We start from the raw sequence: 25,468 nt of genomic DNA on the forward strand, positions 1-25,468 counted from the left end.
GAAGGACTATATTACAAGGAAAGAAACAAAACCTATATGATAAAAATTAAACTTATATTTTTCTTTTGAAAAGCAAAAAAAAGAATATATTCTATCTGTAGCTACCTGTATTTTGAGAAGAATGGAGGAAAGCAATGTATTTATTTTCTGTTCTTTTCTTTTTTTTTGAGCAAAAGAGGAGACAGATGGCTTAATAATGGGAGTGGTGCCCCGTGACCGCTGTGTTCACCAGCGCATTCTCCGCATCAGAATCATTTCTTTCCTCAAAAACAATGCAATACCTGCAGGCCTTACCTTATAAGGGGACTTCCTGAAGCCTTTTGCACAGGAGAGGGAATGCGGCTGTGTGTGTGTGTGTGTGATTGAGAATGTGTGAGTGTGTGTTTGAGAGGGGGGGAATTCAGGAGCCTGTTTAGGGCCCAAGCACATGTGGCTTCCGGAAACCAATGACCCCCTGATATAACGGATGCCAGCAGGAAGCTGCGTTAGTATTTAGGCCTGGTGAGAGGACTTTGATAATGGCTGGGAGTGTGTGTGCATGCTTGTGTTTGTGTATGTGTGTGAGGAGAGCACGTATAACGGGGGGGAAAGGCGAGCTGTGCCTTAAAGCTGTGTACGTTGGTGTTTACACTCGCCGGACTCCTACTCACCAGGGCCTCTGTGTGGAGAAACTACTACAGCCTGAGATCGAGTCAGACGCATGCGCGTGTGTGTGTGTTTGAACTAGCCAGTCTGAATAATGGAAGAAGTGTGTGGAGTATGAGTTTTTGTTTGGGAGTTGTCAGGAATGGTCAGATTGAGAGTGTGTGTGCGTGCTAGTGTGTGTGTTGGTGATTGAATGCATTATGGAGGTGCTGGAGCAATGGGGAAAACCTGGGTGGGTGGGCGGGTATGATTTTTTTGGGGAAAAAAAAAAAAAGAAAAGACAAAAGCATGAAAAAGGAAAAATTACAAAAAAAGCTGCTATAGTCTTGTTTTGATTGAGCCAGAGCACTCGGGGATCAATCTGGCTAGTGTTACATGTTCCTACAGTGGCCAGAAGTGTTGCGCAGAGTTCGCTGTTCAACAGAGGAACGAATGTCTGTGTGTGTGCGTGTTTGATGGGGTTATTGTTGGTGGGGTGGGAGGGGAGGATAATGTGAAGTGGACAGAGCTGGTATTGAAGATGAATGAGGTGTGTATGGGGGTACAGGAACAGCAATGATGCAATGACACCACAGATGTGTTTACCAATGTGGTATTCATTCTTTAATTATTCCAGAGGTTTCAGAGCAGAATTATTTATGAATAGTTAATATCACTTATTAAAATGTTTTTTTTTCTTTTTTCCTTTGCTCTTGGATTTAAAGTATTGGCTGATTTATGTTGGAAATGAATGGACATTAAAGATGAGTCCTTTTATTCTTGGCTTTCATTGTTTAAAGAAGCAACTTAAAGGCTTAAGGGAAACATGTTTACACAGTCCTGAGTTTAAGGTGTTTTTTTTTTTTTTTGCCAAGAAGACATGAAGTGAAATGGTAAAAACCGATGCCCGATATTGCTTTGATCTAAATAAAGTACATTTACGGCTTCAGTCTGATTTAAACACTGTGGGGAAAATGTGTAGGGTATTTTTTTGCCCCCCAGAATAACATTGAAGGTATGTAAGGTGCTTCTTTTGAATCACTTGTGTAACGTTCCATTTCTTTTTCCTCCTTTTTGTTTTTAAGGAAATAAGTGTCCCAGTGCACAGGGATTTGGTATTTGACTCACTTCTGTCACTTAGCAAAAAAATATATAAATTGCAACACATTTAATAGCACTGCCGGGGAAGTTGAACAGGGTTTGTGAGATTGGAGCCCAGATGTGAATCAGCCTATTGGAAGCGTCGACTCTGACTGCCTCTCAACTGCACCCTAGTCACCGTCTTAAAAGAAAAACCAAACCTTAAAAAAAGAAAAAAACAATCTCAAGATTACAAACGAGTCATGGGCACTGCAGTCTTCTGAAAGACTATGTATTTCCTTATCTGTGTGCTTATTGAGCTTCCAAACAACACTAAGAGTCCACCTGAATGTTGGATTGTATGAATAATTGTAAAACGGAAGATGAAAAAGATTGTGAATGCCATCTTGATTTTGTTGTCAGGGTAGAGAACTGGTAAGACCCTTCTAATGTCAGTCTGGCCAAGTGAGTCACTTGGCTTCAAGGGGTAAAAACGGATGCAATCCTTGCCCTCCTTTCATTTTATTTTACTTTTTTTGCACAAGATTATTCAAGGGATGACACAGGATGTGACCCAGCCAAACTGTATGTGTGTGTTTGAGGTTAATGTGCCAATCACCTGCAGTGATGGTTGGTTATTTCTTCCTCTTCCACTGCCGCCCCCTTCTTGCCCTTTTCTTGGCAATAATATTTGCAGAACTGTGAGGGGGGGGTAAAAATCACAGGAATAATAATAATGGACAAGAGAGGGGGCAGCAGAGATGAAGTCCTCTTAAATATTACACGTTTTAAAACTTACTGGAGTCCATTTCATATGATCACTTTTCTTTCTAGGATGGGAAAAGTGGAGATGCCTGTGATCCCGTTATCAGATATGTTAAAAAGTGGTGGAACAGGTTGCAAAAACAATCTACAGAAAATCTCTGAAGCAGTGTCATATCTCTCTCTCTCTCTCTCTCTCTCTCTCTCTCTCGTTTTTTTGTTTTGTTTTTTTGTTTTTGTTTTCAGCAGCCGGAAGGGTATTGTCAATATACGGATGTTTCCAGCCTGCCCCACGTGAAAAAAAGTTCAATAAAATGTGAACTTGTTAAGCATCAACAAAAGGCATCTGTGTGAATTTGTAATCAGTTGTACATCATCCAAATCAAAGGAGAATGTTCTGTAGTATACTTGGTCACAGCAAGTAAACTAATGTATGAACTGAAAGAAATAACTTCCATGCACATTTTGTCCAGGGTTGGGTCAGGTATTGTGATGACCCTGTCTTGATGAGTTCACCCTGTGCATTGGATGTGTCCCTCCCTGTGCTCGGACGAGACTGAAGCCTGAAGAATGGTAAGTGGAGAGATCCATCTTCATGTTCAAGTTCTGTTGGGCCAACAGAATTTGCTAAATGTCATACCAGAAATAGCTAAGCAGCTTCTCAAATCCATTCTCGTGATGAAAAGCCAGAAGCACACACAAATAACAGGTTTTCGAAGAACGGTGTCTAATCTGATGTCATAAAGTTTGAAATGTCATGAGATGTCGCTCAAAACTACTTCAGTGTCAGTGTCACGTGCTCCACTAGTTACTGCACTTTTAGATCATCTATCTTGCTCTGGTCTTAACCACACCAATCTGCAATTACTGACTGATCTTAATGTATGGCCATCTGTATGCAATTAGTTTTCATGGAAGTATAGTAGACTGTCTTTCCCATTGGCTTAGTGTTTTGTCAAACCCATTCACAGTATCTGGAGCTGCTGCCAAGGTCTGCATTTAAAATCGTCTTTAGAGCTCAGCTAATATAACATAAAGGTTCAAAAGTGTGCAGCCCTTCCAATTTGGAATCCACCACCCGATAGTCAATAAAAACACTTAATGAAATATTTACTATCTCACCCTCAGCCAAACTCAAAGGAGACAATGTGTTACCACTGTTTATGCCACTGGAGTTGCCATATCTGATATTTTGCAACAAGCCATCAGTTTCACCTGCCATGCATGTGACAGATGTGGTTACTACTGTCTTGTTCGGACAGTCAAGTTGAAGTAATGTGGCAGTTCAGTTTTGGAAGTATTTGTTTGGAGGCATTGTCTATTCCTCTCATTGTTATCGTGAAGTTTGAACATGACCGACATCACTGATAGATGTCACTGACAGATGTACTGCTGAGAAGCGAGTTTGAAAAAAAAGGTCACATGCCTTCATGTCATATCCCTTCCCTGCGTTACTATCCTGTTCTATCTGGGAGCTGTCTGCTGGTCTGCAACTCTCTTCTCAGAAGGTGTTTTTCCTGCCTTTCCATGGTAACAGTGATGTCCTTATATAACCTGACACGTAGGCTACTCCTCGGATGGCAGAAATGCTATGCATACAAATTGATCACTTATTCTTCTCTAAAGATGTCTGACAAGACCTTTTGAAGTCAGTTATTGAAAAGCAAATTTGTGGCACAAGGTTCAAGGACAAGTCCCCTTAAAACATTTTTTTTTTAAATCGCAAAATAAGGATTAAAAACTTAAGATGCGGGGATGAATGAAAATCTTCATGGACATGTTCAGAAAAACAACAGCTCTACTCATTACTAGACTGGGGGGGGGGGGCATCACCTAGCTGCTGACTTGTGATCTCTTAAGCAGCGTTCACACTGGTCTGCATCGTTGATGGATCCCATTGACTTGCACTTGACACTAAATGCATTGTCTGCTCTGTTGCCTCCGCCAAAAGTTAACACTTGCCAACTTTGATGTTTGTGGTGAGAATATGTTCACCAATCAGACAGATTGTACACGAAAATACAACCTAAATTCTGCCAATTAAGCCTTCTGTCAACGGTGGTGTGGGTGGTAGTCTGAATTAAGAGTCACTCCTATGAAATTTTGTGTTCAAGTAATACTGTAGGGCCTACAGTGTAGGCCATTTGAATGAGATTATCAATAATAAGGGCCAATTCTAGTCAAATTGATACCCTAAGCCAGTGGTTTTCAAAGTGGGGGCTGGGGGGTGATGGGATGCGTGTGAATATAGCAAATATAGCCAAATAAAATGAATAATTCAATACATTTAATAACTAAAGTAAACAACAAAATAAGCCAAACACTCCCTGTGGACCACTGCCTAAAGGTCCTACAGAATACTAGCCTACTGTGGGCCTATGAGCCTTAAGCTATTCGTCTACTATGTGCTGTCTGCTGTTTGGGCATAATATGAAAAGGGTAGACTCTTCTTTACAGTGTTTATACACATATATGTATTATGGTTTCTGAAGTACTTCAGAATGGGTTTAGGAAACCCAAAGCACTCAGAGAGCGCAGACCTCCGCCAAGGAAGCTGCTTGGTAGAACATTTGACTCTCTTTCTGCCATCTTTTGTGTAGTTAGAAACTGGAATGTTTTGCCCTGGCCTGCGATACAATTTGCGGTAACTAGGGGCGTCTACATTTATATGCCAATGGTGAAGAATCTTTAAAAAGGATCTGGTTCCGGTTCGTGATCCGGATCACTAACAGAATTTAATCACCTGTTCCTTGGGTCATTACCAACAACTCCACAAAGTTTTGTCCAAATCCGTTGATTAATTTTTTAATTATCCTGCTGACAGAATCTTTAAAAAGGTTCTGGTTCCGGTTCGTGATCCAGATCACCACCAGAATTGAATCACTTGTTCCTTGGGTCATGACCTAAGCATGCACATTAAAGATAAGGTCACTAGCCTAGGTGTGGTCATAGACTCGGATTTGAGCTTTGAGCCTCACATCAACAAGATAACAAAATCTGCTTTTTTCCATCTTAGAAATGTCAACAAAGTGCGCGGCTTGGCCCCCCGACAAGACGCTGAGAAACTTATTCATGCCTTTGTCACCAGTAGGATAGACTACTGCAATGCTCTCTTCTCTGATCTCCCAAAAAAATTAATTGACAAATTGCAACTCATTCAAAATTCTGCGGCAAGAATCCTAACAAGAACCAGAATGAGAGAGCACATCTCTCCTGTCTTGGCAGACCTGCACTGGTTACCTGTCTCATACAGAATCGACTTTAAGATTCTGCTCACAGTATTTAAAGCATTAAATGGACTTGCCCCTAGTTATATCTCAGACATGCTCTCTTTTTATGCCCCTGCTCGAGCTCTCAGGTCCACTGATGCCAAGCTGCTAAGGACCCCCACCCCCCCGCAGAAGAAGATCGGCGACGCCGCGTTTGCCTGCTATGCGCCCAAGAGATGGAACGCCCTGCCCATCGAGATCCGATCAGCCACCTCCGTCGACTCCTTCAAGAAGCAGCTGAAGACCCACCTCTTCATCCTTGCCAACTCCTAGCTGCCAAGGCGTCATAGTGTCCCAGCTGCCGCAGCGCCCTTACTACTCGCAACCAGCCCTGGCAGGGGGCTCCCCTAGGTGGCCGCTGGTCTCTGCCTGAGGTTTCTTCCTGACTATAGGGGGTCTCTTTTTTCTCAGACCTCACCGAGTTTTTTCCCCCTTACAAACTATGAATCAAGCGAAAGGGAGTTTTTCCTCACCCCTGATGCCACCAGGGGCCGCACCTGAGCGCCCAATCTCTGTGTGACTATCTATGACTTATGATAGGCCCAGCCACTATGGACCTTACACATTTAAGAATCCTGGTCCTAACCTACGTTGACCTTATGACTCTACATTCTCTGTCTATCTCTTCTTCCTCTGCCTTCCTGCTTTTTCTGCCTCTCCTCTATACCTCTCCTTTTAAATCTATCTCTAACAATGTTTTTTTTCCCATTTGTTAAGCACTTTGAGTTACATGCCTTGTATGACACAGTGCTATACAAATACAATTATTATTATTATTATTATTATTACCAACAACTTCACAGTTTCGTCCAAATCTGTTGATCAGTTTTTGAGTTATCCTGCTGACAAACAAACAGACAGACAGACAGACAAACCAACGCAACCGAAAACATTACCTCCTTGGCGTAGGTAATAATGTGGCATGCATGGCCCATATCAGGGGTGCCTTGGCTTGAATCTACAGGTAGGCCTATACGTGGGGCCTTGTCGTAGTAAAGTTTGAGAACCCCTGCCCTAGGCAAGCACCCCCTTTCTTTTTTGTATTGGTATTGATCAACATGGTATCGGCATACATCTGATCGAGCACAGCTAATCTACCTACATACAGACTGAATAATTATTGTCAATGTTAACTTTAATATTTAATTTCACTTGGCATTAGTTGGAAAAGAGACAACATCCTAAATGTAACCCTAGTAAAATAAAGGAGGAATTAAATAAAACGTATAATGGGACTTTCTGGCGTTACTGGTGCCCCCAAGACATTTGGTGCTTTAGGCGACCGCCTGGTCTGCCTGTGACTATTGCACCGGCCCTGCCAATATGACAAACACATTACCATAGGCCTACAGCTCTGTTTCAAATTCAAAATAGATTTATGTTTGTTATTATGATTTCCATTTTGGTTGTATATTCCAGTCATACCAAGAAATATACAAGTCACAACAGCCTTTTTGCCACTGTAACCTGGAAGTTTGATTCTTATTTTTTAGACCCAGTCTGGCTATGACGATGGCTCTGCATTCATATGGCTTTTATTTTGACAAAGCCATTAAGTGACCAAAGTCAAAACGGCTACCACACAGCTTAGATCTTGGAAGTTGTGTAACCAGTCTGGTAGCTAGAACTACAGCTGTGTGTTCTGAGTTGGTTGCGGGTTGACTACCAAAATGGCACAAGAATTCGTGAAAGCTCAAATCAAAGGGGACAAAGTGGTCGTGTTCTTGAAGCCCTCTTGTCCTTATTGCGTTATGGCGAAAGATGTTTTGTCAAAATATAAAGTGAAAAATGGGCACTTGGACTTCATTGACATTAGCGGAAGAAACGACATGAGCGGCATTCAAGATTACCTTAACCAAATCACCGGTGCTCGTACGGTAAGTGACATAAAATATTAACATCGTAAAGGCCTTCGTGGGGTTTTGTGAACGTTTTGCAAGCTATTCCGCAGAAGTATGCCGTTGCGGCTTTTTACAAACTTGTTGGATACGCCATAGCCAAAATGGCGACCTGTTTCATTTTGCGCACGGAAATGTTTATTATTCATTCATTCCAGACCATTTTACGCTTCTATCCAGCTGAACATGACGTATTCAATGAGATGTGAATCTTAATCCAAATTGCTGATGCAAATGTGCATATGGGGCTCGCTGTTTGTGAAATGAAGTTGCGTCTAGCCTAGCCTTGTCTTCTTGCGTCTTGGATACTTCTCAGAAGTGATGACCCCGGTTGCCAAGGGTGTGGCCACGTGCTAGTATTGTATTTACATGCCATTCAAAATGGGTCTGCCAGATTGGCAGGTTTATGACCAGGCAGTGATCTGGGTTTTCCCCACATTACTTTATTACATCGTCATTTATTCTTACTATAAGTTGCCCTAATGAGTTATGCTGCTACAGAGAGGACGCACGTTTCTTTCAAGACCACCTGAAAGAATCTGTTTCAGTCATCTCTACACTTGCATAATATAGCAAGGAATATTGGAATATAGCAATTCCAGATAGATATCGGAGTCTGGATGAAATGTGGTGGGGATGAATGATCCATCTCATCCTGATAGGCCTACCTAGCTGACATTACCCTGTTGCTGCACACAATTCTTAGTTCTGTAGGCTACAAAGGTGTGGCTGTGGGTAAATGTACTACATAATGAGTCAGTGCACCGTCATTGTTTACCTCTAGCTTGAAGCCCATGTCCTCTGCCCCCACCCCCAAGAAACAGAGATGCTGCCTTAAAAATCAAGGGATGTGACTTTGACTGTGTGTGACTGCCAGAGTGCCAATGGTGCAAAGATAATTCACTCCTCTGTGGCGGATCATAAGTAGGAGAGGAAGGCAGAGCAGAGCAGAGGAGATTACATAAGCTTGCCAACAGGCAGCCGCGTGCATGCCATGTGTTGTGCTCTGATCTTCTCGGCTCACTCTCTATGCTGACCTGGGGATGGTAATGTGTGCGTGTGCGCGTGTGTGTGTGTGCTCGTTGTTGCATACGTCTTAAGCTACTCACCTCTTTTTAAATTCTTTGGTGTGTGTGTGTGTGTGTGTGTGTGTGTGTGTGTGTGTGTGTGTGTGTGTGTGTGTGTGTGTGTGTGTGTGTGTGTGTGTGTGTGTGCACGGGTGCTTGTTGTTGGGTGTGTGTACTGTCTGCAGGTGCCGCGGGTGTTCATCGGGGAGAAGTGTGTGGGGGGTGGCAGTGACGTGGCGGCGCTGGATAAGAGTGGTAAACTGGAGGGCATGCTGCAGTCCATTGGAGCGCTGCAGTGACCAGAGACACACACACACACTACTTCAAGGTATTTGGCTACTACAGTCAGTCACACACACTGACTCACACTCGCTCACGTTTGCTGCACACTGAGCACACACTCAAACACGCTCTTGACATTTAACACACACACAGAAAAGGACTCTTGCATGCCTTAAGTCCCAGGTATCTTGGCTACAGTTGCATGTTTACATATTTAAGGCACAATCTCTCTCTCTCTATCTCTCTCTCTCTCTCTCTCTCTCTCTCTCTCTCTCTCTCTCTCTCTCTCTCTCTCTCTCACACACTCAAAACACTTGCAGACATATAGGTACAAATACACAGAATATCACAAGCGCAATACACAGAATCTCACGAACACTTTAATACACCTTGAAATGCCGCACCATGTACTCATGTATAACACGTCCCTGGCGATGCACAGTCTTCATTTCCATGGATTCCTGTCTGCTTAGCAGCGCTCCCATATTCCCATATTCCCATATTCCCATATTCCCAGATCTTGTATGTGTGACGGAGGTCATCTTGCACCTGTTCACCCCCCTCGGGGATCGAACGTGCGACCTCGTCAACTACAACGGTTCGGAATGGGAGACACAGTACGATACCGCTGGGCCAAGAGACTAGTCTCTCGGCCCAACGGCACGAGACTGTATGAGGCTATCGGAGGGAGGTTTTACCAACGTTCTACGCCAACTCTGTGCTAGTTAGCCTCCGTTACATTCTCCCCCTTAAACCTCACTCCCATCCGGGTCACGGCACCACTGTGACGGAGGTCATCTTGCACCTGTTCACCCCCCTCGGGGATCGAACGTGCGACCTCGTCAACTACAACGGTTCGGAATGGGAGACACAGTACGATACCGCTGGGCCAAGAGACTAGTCTCTCGGCCCAACGGCACGAGACTGTATGAGGCTATCGGAGGGAGGTTTTACCAACGTTCTACGCCAACTCTGTGCTAGATAGCCTCCGTTACATATGCCAGTCATGTACAGTACAGCATGCATGCACTGCGCATACAAACACAGCCTTAAAGTCTTCAAATGGCGACATGGAGGTGTCGCAGTGGCTGGTATTTTGTAAATGTCTGTATTAGTCACCTTTAAAAAAGGACAGTTAAGACAAAAAACATGCTAAACATGACTTGACAAAAATGTAATTCAGGGTGAAGATTGCAAGCAAACCTGATGGCATTTTGCACATGTATTACATGTTGATTTAACTCCAAACAAGCATACTGCTGTGGTTCCTAATGCATTCATTTCCCGTTATTGCACCAGCAGCAGAAGTGTGCGAAGTGTCGTATTGGTCGCGGAAGATTTGTTTGGTGTTGTGTTCCTCATCTTGTAATGCAAAAGCAATTTTTCTTGGTAGGAAGAAAAAAAAAATGTCCAGACGGTCATAAATCTTAAATGGGCCAATGAAAAAATAGTTTTCTTGCTGTCTTGGGTCTGTACTGGGCCATTGAACAAGCACTGAAAAACATTGATTTGTCTGCTGTGGAATCAGGAATGGTGTCTCTATGAGAAATTATAAACGGCTTTCAATGTCACATCAGACTCAAACATCAGAAAGTTTAGTTTGTTGGTTTTTAGAAATCCTTCTACATATGCAACGCTCTCAATGTGACAGTGGTTTGGACACTGGGTATAAGGTCCAAACATAATCGTTTCAAAAATAAAGAATTTTTGAAGCTTATACAGACCACTCTCACACACTGTCCACTACGGTTTTCTGACACCTGGATTACTGCTTTTGTGCGCACCTCAACTTTTAAATGCAAAGTTCTTACAAACATGTACAGCTAACAATGAATAAAACATAGCCATTTTAACACCTTAGCGCAGCGCTATGGCTCTCTGTAATGTCATAGCAATGTTCTTATGATGTAGTTAAGCATTTTCAGCAAGTGAATAGGGTCGCCGGCGACCCCATCTGCAGTAAGAGTCTACAGAGCTAATAAATCGAGTCTAGTCTTGGTAAAATCATGTCTTTATTCAGAGTGAGCAGAGGATCAACTGAACAGCACTAGACTACACAGAGTCTCAGACATTACCTAATAGGTTCCCAACACATACACGCACACATACACACTCATTCAATTATGCATTCACGCGCACACACACCTGCTCACACACATGCTCTCAAGTACACACACACTGCACTACACATGCGAATGCCTACTCTGTACATGTTAAATAAAAACCCATCATGTACATGTATAGAAAAATAGTTGCATTGCCTCCATATGATGACATCATGGCAAAAAATAAAAACATTTTTTGAGGTGAGTGTTTTTGTATTTGAAAATTAAATTCTTTAAATTATTTCATTTAAATCAAGTATAATGTGTTTTTTCTTTTTCATTTCTTTTTTTTTCTTTTGCAAGAATACACTCGACCAAATGATTATGCACCATGTAAAAGTACCTCTTCAGGTGTAGTGTTAAGTCTAAAGTGGATGTGAGGGTGACCCTACCCTGTTGAGCACAATCTCAGGCTCCCTTGTCTTGGTACCTAGTCCGTTAGATGCATAAATACCCTCCACAGGTACAGATCATGTTGTCCCACAACCACACAGTCACCACCACCCTCTCCACCCTCCTCATAGTCCCATTGAAGAGCACAGGCTCCTCATAGTCCCATTGAAGAGCACAGGCTCCACAGGCTTATGACCGGCTGGTCCACAGTTACTCCTCGGCATAGATTGAAACACCCCAGGGCCTCCATTTGCAGCTGAGTGTTTTAGGACAGTCACAACATGTTGGGTCTTTTTTGGGCAGCTGGCAGTTCCTAATTCTAAGCGACTTGAACAAGGTTGTGACTGTCCTAAGGGGTTTAAATGCAAGTCCTGGGGAAAATAATAAATAAAGCTTGTGGTTTGTGTCTTTATTTTCTTCGATTTTGCACGACTCCTTTCCGCAGATCTCCTAATAATTCCAAAGACAATCCATCATTGAGCCCTCTTCTAGCTGTGGGGGAGCTCCTTGTTGTTTTTTTTGCAGTGGTCACAGAGTGTCAGTGGTCAGAACTTGGTATGGCTGAGCGTGCGGGACATGCCAGCCCACTGCCCCCTGACACAGAGGCCCGACAGCTGAAAGAGAGGCAGGGTCCACCCCCACGTTCGCACGCTCATTCCCTTGTCCTCTTTCTCTTTCTTTTTTGTCTTCTTGTCTTTCTTCTCCTTCTCTCCTCCTCCCCCATGGTCCTGCGCCGCACCCGCAGGCGGGCGGCGGGCCGAGGCGGCCGCGGCAGGGGCGGGTGCAGGTGCGGGCGCAGGGGTCACGGGTCACATGAGGTTGCAGCGGGACTTGCGCAGCTGCCGCCGCCGCTGCTGGTACTCGCTCAGCTCCTGCAGGTAGCCCCTGGACGGCCAGCGCAGCCTCTCCACGTGCTCCCGCTCCTCGTCTGAGACCAACCACAACCACAACAACAAAACAACCACAACCACCATAAACAAGCAAGTCAATAGACAACCATCTGTAACAAGCATACCACTAGAAGTCAACAAGGGCATATTTCAAAAAGAAGGTTTGGTCTCTTTGCTAGATACCTCAACTCTGTGGTCAGTGGTGAATCTAGTGTGATAAGTGACCTGTTTGGAAAAAAGGATGAAAATCTGATGGTTTTCTATGAGATGTTTTATAGAACCATCTTTTTGAAATATGCCCCAGACAACATTAAATGTGACTCTATGGCCACAAGTCTTCTCTACCCAACCATCTACCAGTAAATGACATCTCAGCCAAGTGAACTGTAATGATCATGCATGAGCTAAATAGGTAGGCTACATGGTGCACCAAGTGCCTAAAAGTGCCAGTTTCTGTTGTTATTGTTTTGTCATGCCCAGCCAGTTTGAATTGTACAATTGTTGTATTCGCATTTGGGACCAGAGCAAGTCTGACATTGAAGGCATTTACTATAGTTATGCACTAAAATGTTTACAGATTGATTGCATGTTGCACTGTCATTAAGGTTACGATGTTATTTGCATTTTAGACTCGCCAATATCAATGTCTGAGTGTTCCCTTTAACAAACAAAAAAATCACATTTGTGCACTTATGTTTGTGTGTCCTTGAAAACCCCGTCCATTTCCTCCTCTAATGAAAATGAATGCCTGTGGAAATAAACTTTGAAGCCAGTCACACCTTACTCTACCTCTTGTCATGACTTCCTTTTTCTCTTGTTTTTCTGCTGTGCGTACGTGCACATATTCTCAAGGAAAGTACCATACTTTAAAGCCTGAGGTAAATTGGAGCCCCAACTCTACAGAGATTTCCAAGCCTGAGCGTGAGCTTAGCGTTTGACAGCTCCGCTCCACTCCGCACTGCACTGCGGAAGGCACAGTAATTATGTTCTGACTCTCCTGTCTCATATCAGAAACAGATACGCACGTCATGTGCAACACTGCCAGCTAGTCCAGTGTTTAGTTAAGAGACCTCTTTCCCCCCATTGTGAATAATATGTCCTTTTGTCTGACGAAATCTATCATCGTTTCCTACTGGAAAGGAGTCGTGTGACTCATTGCAGATTAATGGCACTCACTTTCTGCAGCGTAATGCACTTTGGGATGAGATAGACTTTGCCTCATTGTGTGTGCCTGGTAATGATGATGATGGGGTTGGGGGGTGGGGGGTGGGTGTTTCTCACTCTTTCACACTCCAATAGAACACTGTCTAGGTCTCTGATGAATACGAGATCCTACATCTTAATGAAAACAACCTGGGGGGATTCCAAGAAGATGGCTCAGGAGTAAACCAGGCTAAGTTGACCTGGAGGCCGCGGTGAATCAGCTATTAACCCATTGGTGCCTAAAACACTTTCAAAAAATGCCTAAGCCCTTTTTAAGAAAAGTTGCCCTCAGCCTATAAAAACTAAGAAATATCTCAGCATCTGAAGCATATAAAAACATGCCATGAGTTGCATTTAAACGCTAAGACCCTCATCTTGCATTAGAATGTGTTGATTCAGCTCTTAATATAGCTAGATTTTTCATAAAATTGTGTTAAATCTCATGAGCCTGGATGTTGCGTCATGCAGCTCCAGGTGCAAGGGCCAATGTTGCGCAACACAACAACCAGCATCAATGGGTTTAAAAGAGACTAGAGTGGATTCCTCATTTACTTAATTTCTTCATAAACCTAGTGACACCTGCTGACCTTATTACCATGGTCTTGGAATATCTCACTGGTTTGGCAAGCTTTTGTTGTGGTTATGCTATTGAAGTGGTGTTAGTGGGTCAGTGTGAGGCTCACCTGTTAACTCGATGAAGTCAGGTTTGTGGCTGAAGATCAGGTAGTTATTTGCAATGAAGTGTAGGAGCCAGACATAAAGCTGGTCAGCATTGTGACACTATTGAAGAGATAACAGAGAAAGCAGAAGAGAGAATATTTAATATCAGAACAATTCCCAAAAGGGACTGTCACATTATATGAGAACATTGCCAGAATGTGCATAGCAAACACAAAAAAAAAACGATTAAAATGAATTACATTTAAAGGGACTGAATTCTCCACAAAACCCACTTGATTTAATGGAGTGTCCTATAAATTCAACAGAGGTGTCAATCCCGGGTTCAGAAAGTAAAAACCCTGCCACAAATTGGATCCAACCATCTCCGAATCACCTGATAATTGAACACTCAAGACCAGCTGCTTATTAGAGTCACCTGTGTTGGAAGGAAACTGTGGCAGGGTTTTTACTTTCTGGACCAGGAATTGACACCTCTGAAATTCAATTAGATATTCAATTATAGAACTACACTGGAATCTTTGTCCTTCTTCTGTGACGGACAGACAAAGCTTTCACAAAACCAAAGCATAACGGACTATGTTTAGAGGACTCCATAGTATTAACACCACACCAGAGAATTGAAAACACAAACATTATTTTTTTATTTGCAAAAAAGCCCCATAGACACACACATAGTGAAGAATTATTGTACTATATATAGCCCATTATAATTAACAAATCCTAAACCAAGGACTCAAAATCATTTAGATGGTATGAGTGGACAATGTGTAACTGATTTTCTTTTCTTTTTTACAGTTGATACAGTTGTTGCACATTCAGAACTTCATGCAGCATTTTATTTAACCAAGTTCAGAGTGTGCGATGATAACTGGTTTCGCAAGTGAAAGTATTGAAGCTCCGCATGGACCCTCACACATTTCTAAGGAAAAGACTATCTTTGAGCAGACATATCCATTGACTGACCTTTGCTCTCCTGAGCAGCCGTATGATGCTGATCCCCGTGGAGGCCAGCTCTCTACTGGGCATGCTCTGCAGGTAGGCGCACACGCACACCTCGCACAGGTGCTGCAGACGCTTCACCTGGTACATCTCCGCACACACCAGCACCGCCATCGCCTGCAGAACACTGGCTGCAGAACACACACACATGCAGAGAGAGACGGAGAGAGAGAGAGGAGGAGGAGGAGGAGGAAAGATAAAGAACGTTGTCAATGGGTCATTCCACGCCAAATCAACAAGAGCCCGCGCACTTAGGTCTCAAAAAATTCTGAAAATATTACCAAGTGTACCCGTGGTACTTAAGAGAAACACTGTAAATTTATTTGAATGAAAGATGTATCCTCTCCGTGTTACAGCCAATTTTACTGGGGGAGGGGGGTGCCCATTTTGTTCACACTATTTTTTTTGTCAAAGTTCACAAGCCCGTAGCTCAATAACTAAACCATGTAGGAAGTTCACATTTGCCATGCTGGTACATAGATAGGAATAATTTGTTGCTAAACTGTCAGTTTTGGTCTGTATGATCCTGCATCGTCATAGCATTCCCTCAAAGATGATACAAATTGTACTGGAGTTTTTGGCTGTGCTCTGTTTAGGCCTTCAGAAGACATATGTGTGCCCAACATAGCCTCTCGATTTTTTCCCCTTGTAGAGACAAGTGGGAACTCTCTCATAAAAAGCTATAAATAGAAAGGAAATCCCATCAGTGTTTGACCAGAAGACCTCACAAGTCTGACAAATCATTGTGGGTGTCATTTTCAGAGCTCCAGAACCCCTTGTGGGATTGTCCACAGATTTTTATTTTATTTTTTTCTTCATTCTCCATGAATTCTTCTTTTTAAAAATGCCAATGAGACTTGTCTTATGTGATGTTTTCTTTTATAATTTCCAACCTGAGCATGGGCAACATGCACATTGACAGCAATATGTTTTCTATGCGTTTCTTCCGCTGCCATCTGCTGGTCAAAAAAAGTAACAACATGACTCTTTGTGCCTGACCTACTGTTACTTTTGGTGTGCGAACCTTCTCCCACATTGAACGCTCCTGAAATCATTGAAATTAAAAGGGATACCTGCACCCCTGCACAGGGACTCTCGGGTGATCATGTCCGGGCAAAATTTGCATTTGATTATTTAGTATTTACATTAAATGTTATCAAAATCATGTTGCTCTCTTTTTGCATTTTGCCCATGTTCAGGGTGGATATTAAAAAAGAAAACATCACATAAGACAAGTCTCATTGCCATTTTTAAAAAGAAGACTTCATGGAGAATGAAGAAAAAAATAAAATAAAAATCTGTGGACAATCCCACAAGGGGTTCTGGAGCTCTGAAAATGACACCCAAAATGATTTGTCAGACTTGTGAGGTCTTCTGGTCAAACACTGATGGGGTTTCCTTTCTATTTATAGCTTTTTATGAGAGTGTTCCTACTTGTCTCTACAAGGGAAAAAAATCAAGAGGCTATGTTGGGCACAAATATGTCTTCTGAAGGCCTAAACAGAGCACAGCCAAAAACTCCAGTACAATTTGTATCATCTTTGAGGGAATGCTATGACGATGCAGGATCATACAGACCAAAACTGACAGTTTAGCAACAAATTATTCCTATCTATGTACCAACATGCCAAATTTGAGCTTCCTACATGGTTTAGTTATTGAGCTACTGGCTTGTGAACTTTGACAAAAAAAAGAGTGTGAACAAAATGGGCACCCCCCTCCCCCAGTAAAATTGTCTGTAACACGGAGAGTATACATTTTTCATTCAAATAAATGTACAGTGTTTCTCTTAAGTACCACGGGTACACTTGGTAATATTTTCAGAATTTTTTGAGACCTAAGTGCGCGGGCTCTTGTTGATTTGGCGTGGAATGACCCCAATGTAACCTCTCCACTTGATTACAGTATGTGTTCTCACACCAGCACCGCCATCGCCTGCAGAACACTGGCTGAACACACACACATGCGGGGAGAGAGAGAGAGGAGGATGAGAGATAAAGAACGCTGTCAGTGTAACCTCTCAACTCGATTACAGTTCTCAAGCCAGCAGCACCATGGCCTGGAGAACACTGGCTGAACACACTCACATGCAGAGAGCTGGAGACATGGACAGAGCTGCCAATTTCATTTCTACGCTTGTTTACTGTAGGCTTATGTGTTTTCACACCTGCACACTGGACACACACACATGCAGAGAGTGAAAGAGAGTCAGAGCTAGCTGGACGGAGGAGGAGGAGGAGGAGAGATAAAGAACGCTGTCAATGTAACCTCTCCCCTTGATTACAGTGTGTTCTTATGCCAGCACCACCATTGCCTGTAGAACACTAGCTGGACACACATGTAGAGAGCGAGAGAGACCGGAGCTGTCAATCTCTCCATTGCTTTGTGTTCTCACACAGCCGCTGAACTCGCCCATCTGTCTGGTTTTTTGAATCCTCTGTCAATCATGCCGCATATCTCTCAGTAACACATGAATCAACCCATTGATATTAAACAACACGAATGCTCTCTGTAATCATCTCTCCGGGATGCGCATGAGTGATTTATGGGTTCATTCTATATTTGACAGGTGCCTTCCTTGGTCGCCTATGACAGTGTGGGCCGTCAGAGGGGCAATCAATCAAGTTTGCATCGGGCTTCATTATGAACAGACCGCCCAGCCCCATCTCTCCTACTGCCTCCTCTACTGAGTGAAAGATGCTGCCTCTTTCATGTCTTGAAGGAACAGCAGGGGTCAGTAAAGGGTAAGTATGAGTTGTAAGTATTCTATACAATGGAAAACGTGAGAAGCTAGTATTTTGTCTGTCAGGAGTTACAGTGATGAGAGGCAGGTACAAAGGACTGTGGAACCATGAACTCATATATCTGCTGTGCGCCAACAAAAACCAAGATGACCTCAAGACTTTGCTTTGACAAATAAGAGGAGGCGATCAGTCTTGGGGCAATGCAGACAGGTCCACAAAAGTTTCCTCTTCTGAGTGTGATTTAGTGTACAGCCGGCTTTTAGCTCAGTAGAGCACCTGTCTCCCATACTGCAGTATTGTGTGAGGTTGTGGGAGGCGCCTAGAGGGTATTCCAAGAACATGGTTCACGTCAATGCTAATAGACAGCCCACAGGTGTCATTCAGTTTATAAATTAAGGACTCTGGGCTCTTATATTAGATGATTTACAACTACCTGAAGGTTCATTTGACCTGAGTTACTACTTGGCCAGGTTCTTGGGATACTCCCCTGGCTTACCTGAGCGGGGCCTCACCTGGACAGCAGGTGTCAGTGTAGAGGTACTCCAGGAAGGAGAGGAAGGTGTCTGAGGAGACGCCGTGGATGGGCACCACACGACTCCGGGCCTCCGCATACTTGCCACTGAACATGGCGGCCATGACGTCACAGCGGGCCACCAACACGGCCCGGTGAGCTGGTAGCACGTTTCCTGTAACAGGCACACAGACACACTTCAGTACACAGCTCATCTCTGGTAATGACATTACCATATTTTCCATAAGCAGCAAGAGTACACATTACTAGTACAGTATATGGGTCTGTAGTCAAGGGATAAACTGGGATTTGTCATGTGGATGGGTCAGACGAGCTTCTTTTTCTTCTTTCATTGCTGAAAAGCATGAAGACATGTTCACTGTTTTTAATGTGTCATAATGCAGCATATACGTAGCCAGAGATCCATTTTCTTTGACGTAGCTTATGTGCCTGCTAGGGCTCACCCCCTGACAGTCCTGGCCCATTTGAACCCCTGGCATGTCATATGGGAATGCAATGAGCTGTCTAAACTAATATAAATCCAATCCAGACACCCACACAAGTGCATACACACACACACGCACACGCACACACACACACACACACACACACACACACACACACACACACACACACACACACACACACACACACACACATAGTATACCACTAGGTCTTGGACGCACTGAAGTATCATGTGCCTGCAACGCATAGATGAAAGTCCAAGGCTATTTTAATCTTAGACCATCTGGTAAGACAAAATGTCTGTGGGAGTGTGCGTTTGCAAATCTGAGAAGTCTGTAACTAATGTAAGCCGCTGCTTTGTTTTTGGTATACAAGTTACTAAATTCAGGCTGTGGCCGCCTTGTCAACCGCCGTGAAAACACACACACACACACACACACACACACACACACACACACACACACACACACACACACACACACACACACACACACACACACACACACACACACACACACACACACACACACACACACACACACACACACACACACACACACACACACACACACACACACACACACACAAACTTGTCTTGGTCTTGAGTGCTACTCCCGAGAGTGGCACAGGAGTGAGGCTGAAATGTCTACTGAGGATTTTAAAATAAAGACTCTCGTTCTATGTGTCTGTCTGTCTGTCAGCTCCCTCTCCCTCTTGTGCCTCACACCCTTTCCCCCTTTGGTATTCTCACTGACTAGTTTGACAGGCTCCCTCCTTTAGTGCCACTGAAGACTTTGTGTGCATACACAAACATGCTCACACACTCGCTCTCTTTCAAACACACAGCCATGCACACACACGCATGCACGCACACACACGCGCGCACACCCACACCCACACACACACACACATACACACACACACACACGTTCGCATTGTGTTTGGGCCCTCTCATGGGCTTCAGGCTCGACTGGCCCGCTTGGCTGTTCGTGGATGAAGTGTTTTGTAGAACATCACACAGAGGGTAAACGTAGAGCTGAGCTGTGAAAAGCTGAACGTCTACTGGGAGAGGCAACACTGAGGCAGCAGAGCAGAAGTGACTAGAAGAAGAAGAAGGGGCAAATAAATAGAGGGGAGGAGAGGAGAAGAGAGGAGAGGAGAGGAGAAGAGAGGAGAGCAGAGGAGGGGGGGAGAGGACAGGAGATAATAAGACAGGAGAGGAGAGGACAGGAGAGGAGAGGAGACCTGCCTTGCACCATAAAGATCACGTCAGAGTAGAGGGGCGAGTTGAAGATGTTCCCCAGTGTCTGAGCACCTGGAGGTCGAGAGGTGGGTGTGTCCCTTGGGCACTGAAAACACAGAAAGAGAGAGAATGTCATGTTTACAAAAAATTGTGTTGTGAGGAGGGGCAAGATGCTAAGCAGCCAACCACGTGAGCTCATTTATTTGAGTGATGGCAGTTTCCAACAATCAGAGGTTGAAGAGTGCGCAGCCAGGGGTGCGCACAAACGTGCAACCCATGTATACGTACAAAAAAATGAGTGCAGGTGCAGACACGCAAGAAGAGAGAGAAAGAGAATGCACACATATCAGTGCAGGTGCTGGACCAAAAAATAATAATATGTTAAGACAGCCCCCCCTGATAAATGTGCTGTAACTGGGATGACAATGGCCAAGACATAATGTTGTAATAGTGTAGTGCTACGATAGTAAAGCATTTTCACTGACTAGTACAGTATTCCAGTTGTGGAATGGTCTAATGTGGAATAGCCTGATGGTGGCCACATTAGGCTATGCTGAAACAAAATAATAAAGGTCTGCACGGTGATAAAACAAGTTTATTGGCAAAACATGTTGGGCACATTGTCCCTCAATATCTTACATTACTCTTTGATGAAGGACAACGTGTCAGAAACTTCTGCAATGTGTCAGTGTGCAGACGTTAATTATTTCCTTTCACTGAAAACACATACAAAACACACACATACGCACACACACACTTGTGCACACACACACACACACACACACAAACACACACACACGCACACGCACACACACACACACACACACACACACACACACACACACACACACACACACACACACACACACACACACACACACACTCGCTGCAGCAACAGTGTGACTGGCAAACTCAGTAGCACAATGAATCCCCAGCTGTCAAATCTAATTTCCATATCACAGACACATTTATTTATTTGGTGATTGAGTTCAAAATAACTGGCAGAATGAAAAAACCTGTCATGTCTTTGTCAAGCTCAGCTACATTCAATCACAGTTCCAAGGCTTCTGGATCAGAGATGTACAGCCTGCTCAAATCAAAAGCTGTAATTTTACAGGGACTGCATATTTAATATGGGAACTTTGTAAGTAACAGAATGATCATGAGAGACACAGGAACTAGAAATGCTAATGTTAACTTTTCAAAATGTTGTATCACCCATTTAGGAAGTTTTAGTGGAAAGCAAAACACATCTGTGTAATCAATGGTAATGGTTATGCACAGTGCAGCCTCTTTTTTTTAAAAGTCAGTACTGTAATTGGGCAGCATTATAAAAATGTCCAAAAATCGGTTGTAGCCTGCTTCTACTCTTTCATACAATGAGTTTAAAATGTATTTTTGTTTATATACTTCATTTTCTGTTATATTTAATCAGATCAAATGACTGTATAAACATGAGTTGGTTTGTGTATATTATATTATATTATATTATATTATATTATATTATATTATATTATATTATATTATATTATATTATATTATATTATATTATATTATATTCAGATGACCAGACGTAATGATGATTCATTATATCAGATGTAATGATTGGTAAAACTGATTAAATTGCATTTGATTGGATTTGATGGATCCACTGAGAGAGATTGACACATTTTTGATGAACAGGAAGTAGCGCACCCCTATGAACTTTTGTACGAAATTTGTTTTTGTATTTATTATACACTTCATATTCTATCATACTGGGGCAGCCGTGTCCTAATGCTTAGAGAGGTGGTCTTAAGATCAGAGGGTTGAAGGTTCAAATCCCATTCTTACCAATCCCTACACACCTACTCCCTATCCATGGCTGAAGTGCCCTTGAGCAAGACACCTAACCCCAACATAGATCCAAGTACTGTAACCAATACCCTGTAAATAAATGCAGGTTTTGTTTAAAACAAACGTTCAGGAGAAGCATAATGAAATTTGACATGCCCTAATTAACCACACCTGCATTCTATTGTCCACTCGACTGTCATTCGTTGGAATTCAGTGCGAAAAGATAGGCATGCCTATTTTACCACCTGCATCTCATTCTCCACTCAGCCATCATTCAGTGGAATTTCAGCCCAACGAAACATGGAATGCCCCTTTAATTAACCACACAGCATTTATTCTGTGGTCACCTGTCTCCAGTTAGAAATTTGCTTTCTCGCTTACACTCACCACCTCTCTGTTCGCCTCCCTTCCATCGATGTTCGACATATTTGTCGGGCGCCCTGCCCTAGCTTTCTCTCCAGGTCACCTTGCTCCATTGCTCTCTGACCATCATCTGCCGGTGGGTGTCCGCTCAGACCTCGCACATATCTGCGGGCGCAGATACTGCCCGAGCTCTCAGTGGCGCCCCGTACTCCCGACCTCGAGAATGTTTGTTAACCATGTAGAGATTTCTCGGACTTGGCAGTACTTCAGCACCACGGCCAGCGATCTTGCCCAATACGCTGCGTTCCAACTAATCTCAGCTTCAGTGCAGTGGTCTGCGCGGACCCCATGAAGCACTTTGATGATCGGTCCACCACCACGTGGACAGCGAGAGCCGCACGATCACAAGAAGCCCACGAAGACGTATGCATAGTACATGCTTAATCCAAATTTCAGATCGTGAACTAATGAACTTTAAGACGCTTTGGATAAAAGCGTCAGCTAAATGTTATGTAATGTAATAATGTAGCCTAATATTTGACTAATTCACCTTTTCTCTGCCCAGGAAGGAGCGCACCCTCTCCATCAGCTGGGCCACAGCCAGAGGACTCTTCAGCTTCTCAGCCACCGCCTCCTCCAGGTACTCCCACTCCCAGGCCCCTGCACACACACACACACACACACGCACACACACACACACACGCACGCGCGCGCGCGCGCACAAGCACATGCACACGCACACACATACACACACGCACACGCACACGCACACGCACACACACACACACACACACACACATATGCATACACACATGCACACACACACAAACACAGAAGGCTTAAATTCAATCAAATTGACCAATTCAATCAATTGAATCTCTTTCTTTACATGAGCATCCACTTCCCTCTGTCATCTTCAATACATGTTCTTTAAACCTTAAGTATAGTCTGTTTTTCAATATATTTTACCAAGTCTACATGAACATGGAACATTATTTTCACTTGAATGTATGTCAGCCAATGAACAAAAAAAAGAAAAAGAAAAAGAAAAACAAATGAACAAAAAAGATCCTACACACTTGAACCCTACGCCATGATTTTGATCCAACCAGATTTAAATTTCTTAATTGTAATCAGCACTCAAAATAAGACCATCAGCCAGTCAGCAATGTCCCCCCTGAGGGAAAACATGGCATGCACTTCATTTTGAACCCTGAATTGACACCTCTATCTGTTTTACAACAAATGTGTGAGTCAAGTTGTCTCACACAGACATTAACTGGTAGAACATACTGCACAACACAGAAACAAATCAGATTTCAACATTACGACATCATCTATTCTGAGCCATAGGCTACCGACTATACTGTAGCATTTTTACATACACACCACCAAGATAAATTAGCTGTCAGAACGCATTAAGATATGCCTGGTAAATGAAGGACATTTAATTTATCTGCGTGTTTTCCCATTGCAGCAAATCCCCCTGTACAGTCCTGCTATTAATGTTTATGGTAATGTGGAGTAAACCAGTTAGAAATCTGCAGAGAGAGAGAGAGAGAGAGAGAGAGAGAGAGAGAGAGAGAGAGAGAGAGAGAGAGAGAGAGAGAGAGAGAGAGAGAGAGAGAGAGAGAGAGATGAACACAAGCTGAGCTGCTAACTCAGTTCTCTCAAAGCCTCCTTAGGAGCTGGCAGCCAAGCATGACTCCCCATGCTGAGGCACAGATTTAGTCACACACACACACACACACACACACACACACACACACACACACACACACACACACACACACACACACACACACACACACACACACACACACACACACACACACACACACACACACACACACACACACATACACACACACAAACCACATGGACTCAACTATTATCACACATACCGTAGTGTGACCTTCCTCTCAGGTCTTTTGTGTATACAACACACAAACACACCATGCGTCATGAATCAAGCGTGGACACACACCACACACACAGACATATTGCACCCACCACTCTCTTCTATATGCCAGGTTATTTTTACATGTTTTTACAAACATAATTAAAAAATCATGACTACTACGCTACACAGCAGCAGTTAAGGTAATTAGCAGGTACTAATTACCCCTAAACAGAAAAAACCACGAGGCTTACTAAATTGCCATGAAAAATGAAACCACACGGCCGAGAAAGATGCAGCAATCATGTCGGCAACAGCAGCACCTACTCTGGCTTTTTCTTCCATGATGCAAATATTGATCTCTCCTCGGCTCTACTGACATAATTGTCTGTCTATACCAATGCTATACCTTAATGGTCTAGTATCTATACAAACCACAATATAAGTTATATTCCAGACTGTGCTTAATAGATATAACTTAATAGATAGCTATTTTAATCATATGTAAGGTTGATTAGTTTGCCTTGTTCATTCTAGTAGTGAAACCTAGTTCAGTTGATGGGCACCCAGAATTCAAGGTAGGCTACAAGCTCCAGTAAAACAGTTGATTTCAACTTTATCTGGATAAATATAGACCGTGCTAAATAGAACGAGCTGTTTCAATAAAAGACTGGAAGTAATACTATGTACTATATGGCTCTGGGTTATGGGCCGGCATATGAAGCCAAGTTGCCCGTCAGCATCCTGGGCACTTCCCAGCGCTGATGTCCACCTGCGTTAGCCTGCTAAAGGCTATAGTTATATATAGCCTAGTTGTACTGAGTAGACAGGATTTGTGCATAGATAATGACTCATGAGTTCAATGATATAACATCATCTCTCATTTTACAGCAACTCCATCACTTTCATGGAAAGGTTTTCTCTCCCACTGGTTTCACATCTGCACAAAATATGCCCAGGGATAGAGAGAGAGATAGAGAAGAATTAAAACTAAACTACAAACGGAGAGAGACAGGCAAAATAGTATTTCATTGACTTAAAGCCAACGACTATCTGGATGAGCATGGTGAATAAGTCACTGTGACGTACGCTCCGCTCCCTGCAACTTGACAAGACATTTGGATTCACTGCTGTGTCCATATTGATTGGCTGC

General features: G+C 43.3%; 2 protein-coding genes across 2 annotated transcripts in view; one reads left to right on the forward strand and one right to left on the reverse strand.

Moving 5' to 3' along the window:
• Positions 1-7,303: 7,303 nt before the first annotated feature.
• glrx (glutaredoxin (thioltransferase)) lies at positions 7,304-13,153 on the forward strand. Its single transcript, XM_063210933.1, has 3 exons — positions 7,304-7,612; positions 8,886-9,028; positions 12,226-13,153. Exons 1-2 carry the CDS (start codon positions 7,406-7,408, stop codon positions 8,997-8,999), a joined length of 321 nt encoding a protein of 106 aa, XP_063067003.1. The 5' UTR covers positions 7,304-7,405; the 3' UTR covers positions 9,000-9,028; positions 12,226-13,153.
• Positions 12,290-25,468, reverse strand: part of rhobtb3 (Rho related BTB domain containing 3) — a 37,564-nt gene continuing 24,385 nt past the window's right edge. Inside the window, exons 7-12 of the mRNA XM_063210934.1 lie at positions 22,966-23,075; positions 20,223-20,322; positions 18,510-18,683; positions 15,218-15,384; positions 14,257-14,353; positions 12,290-12,408 (exon numbers count right to left, since the gene is read on the reverse strand). Coding sequence (XP_063067004.1) covers positions 12,290-12,408; positions 14,257-14,353; positions 15,218-15,384; positions 18,510-18,683; positions 20,223-20,322; positions 22,966-23,075 — 767 coding nt within the window. The remainder of the gene's footprint in view (positions 12,409-14,256; positions 14,354-15,217; positions 15,385-18,509; positions 18,684-20,222; positions 20,323-22,965; positions 23,076-25,468) is intronic.

The sequence above is a fragment of the Engraulis encrasicolus genome, chromosome 11 (genome assembly GCF_034702125.1).
Source record: "Engraulis encrasicolus isolate BLACKSEA-1 chromosome 11, IST_EnEncr_1.0, whole genome shotgun sequence".
NCBI lineage: Eukaryota > Metazoa > Chordata > Actinopteri > Clupeiformes > Engraulidae > Engraulis > Engraulis encrasicolus.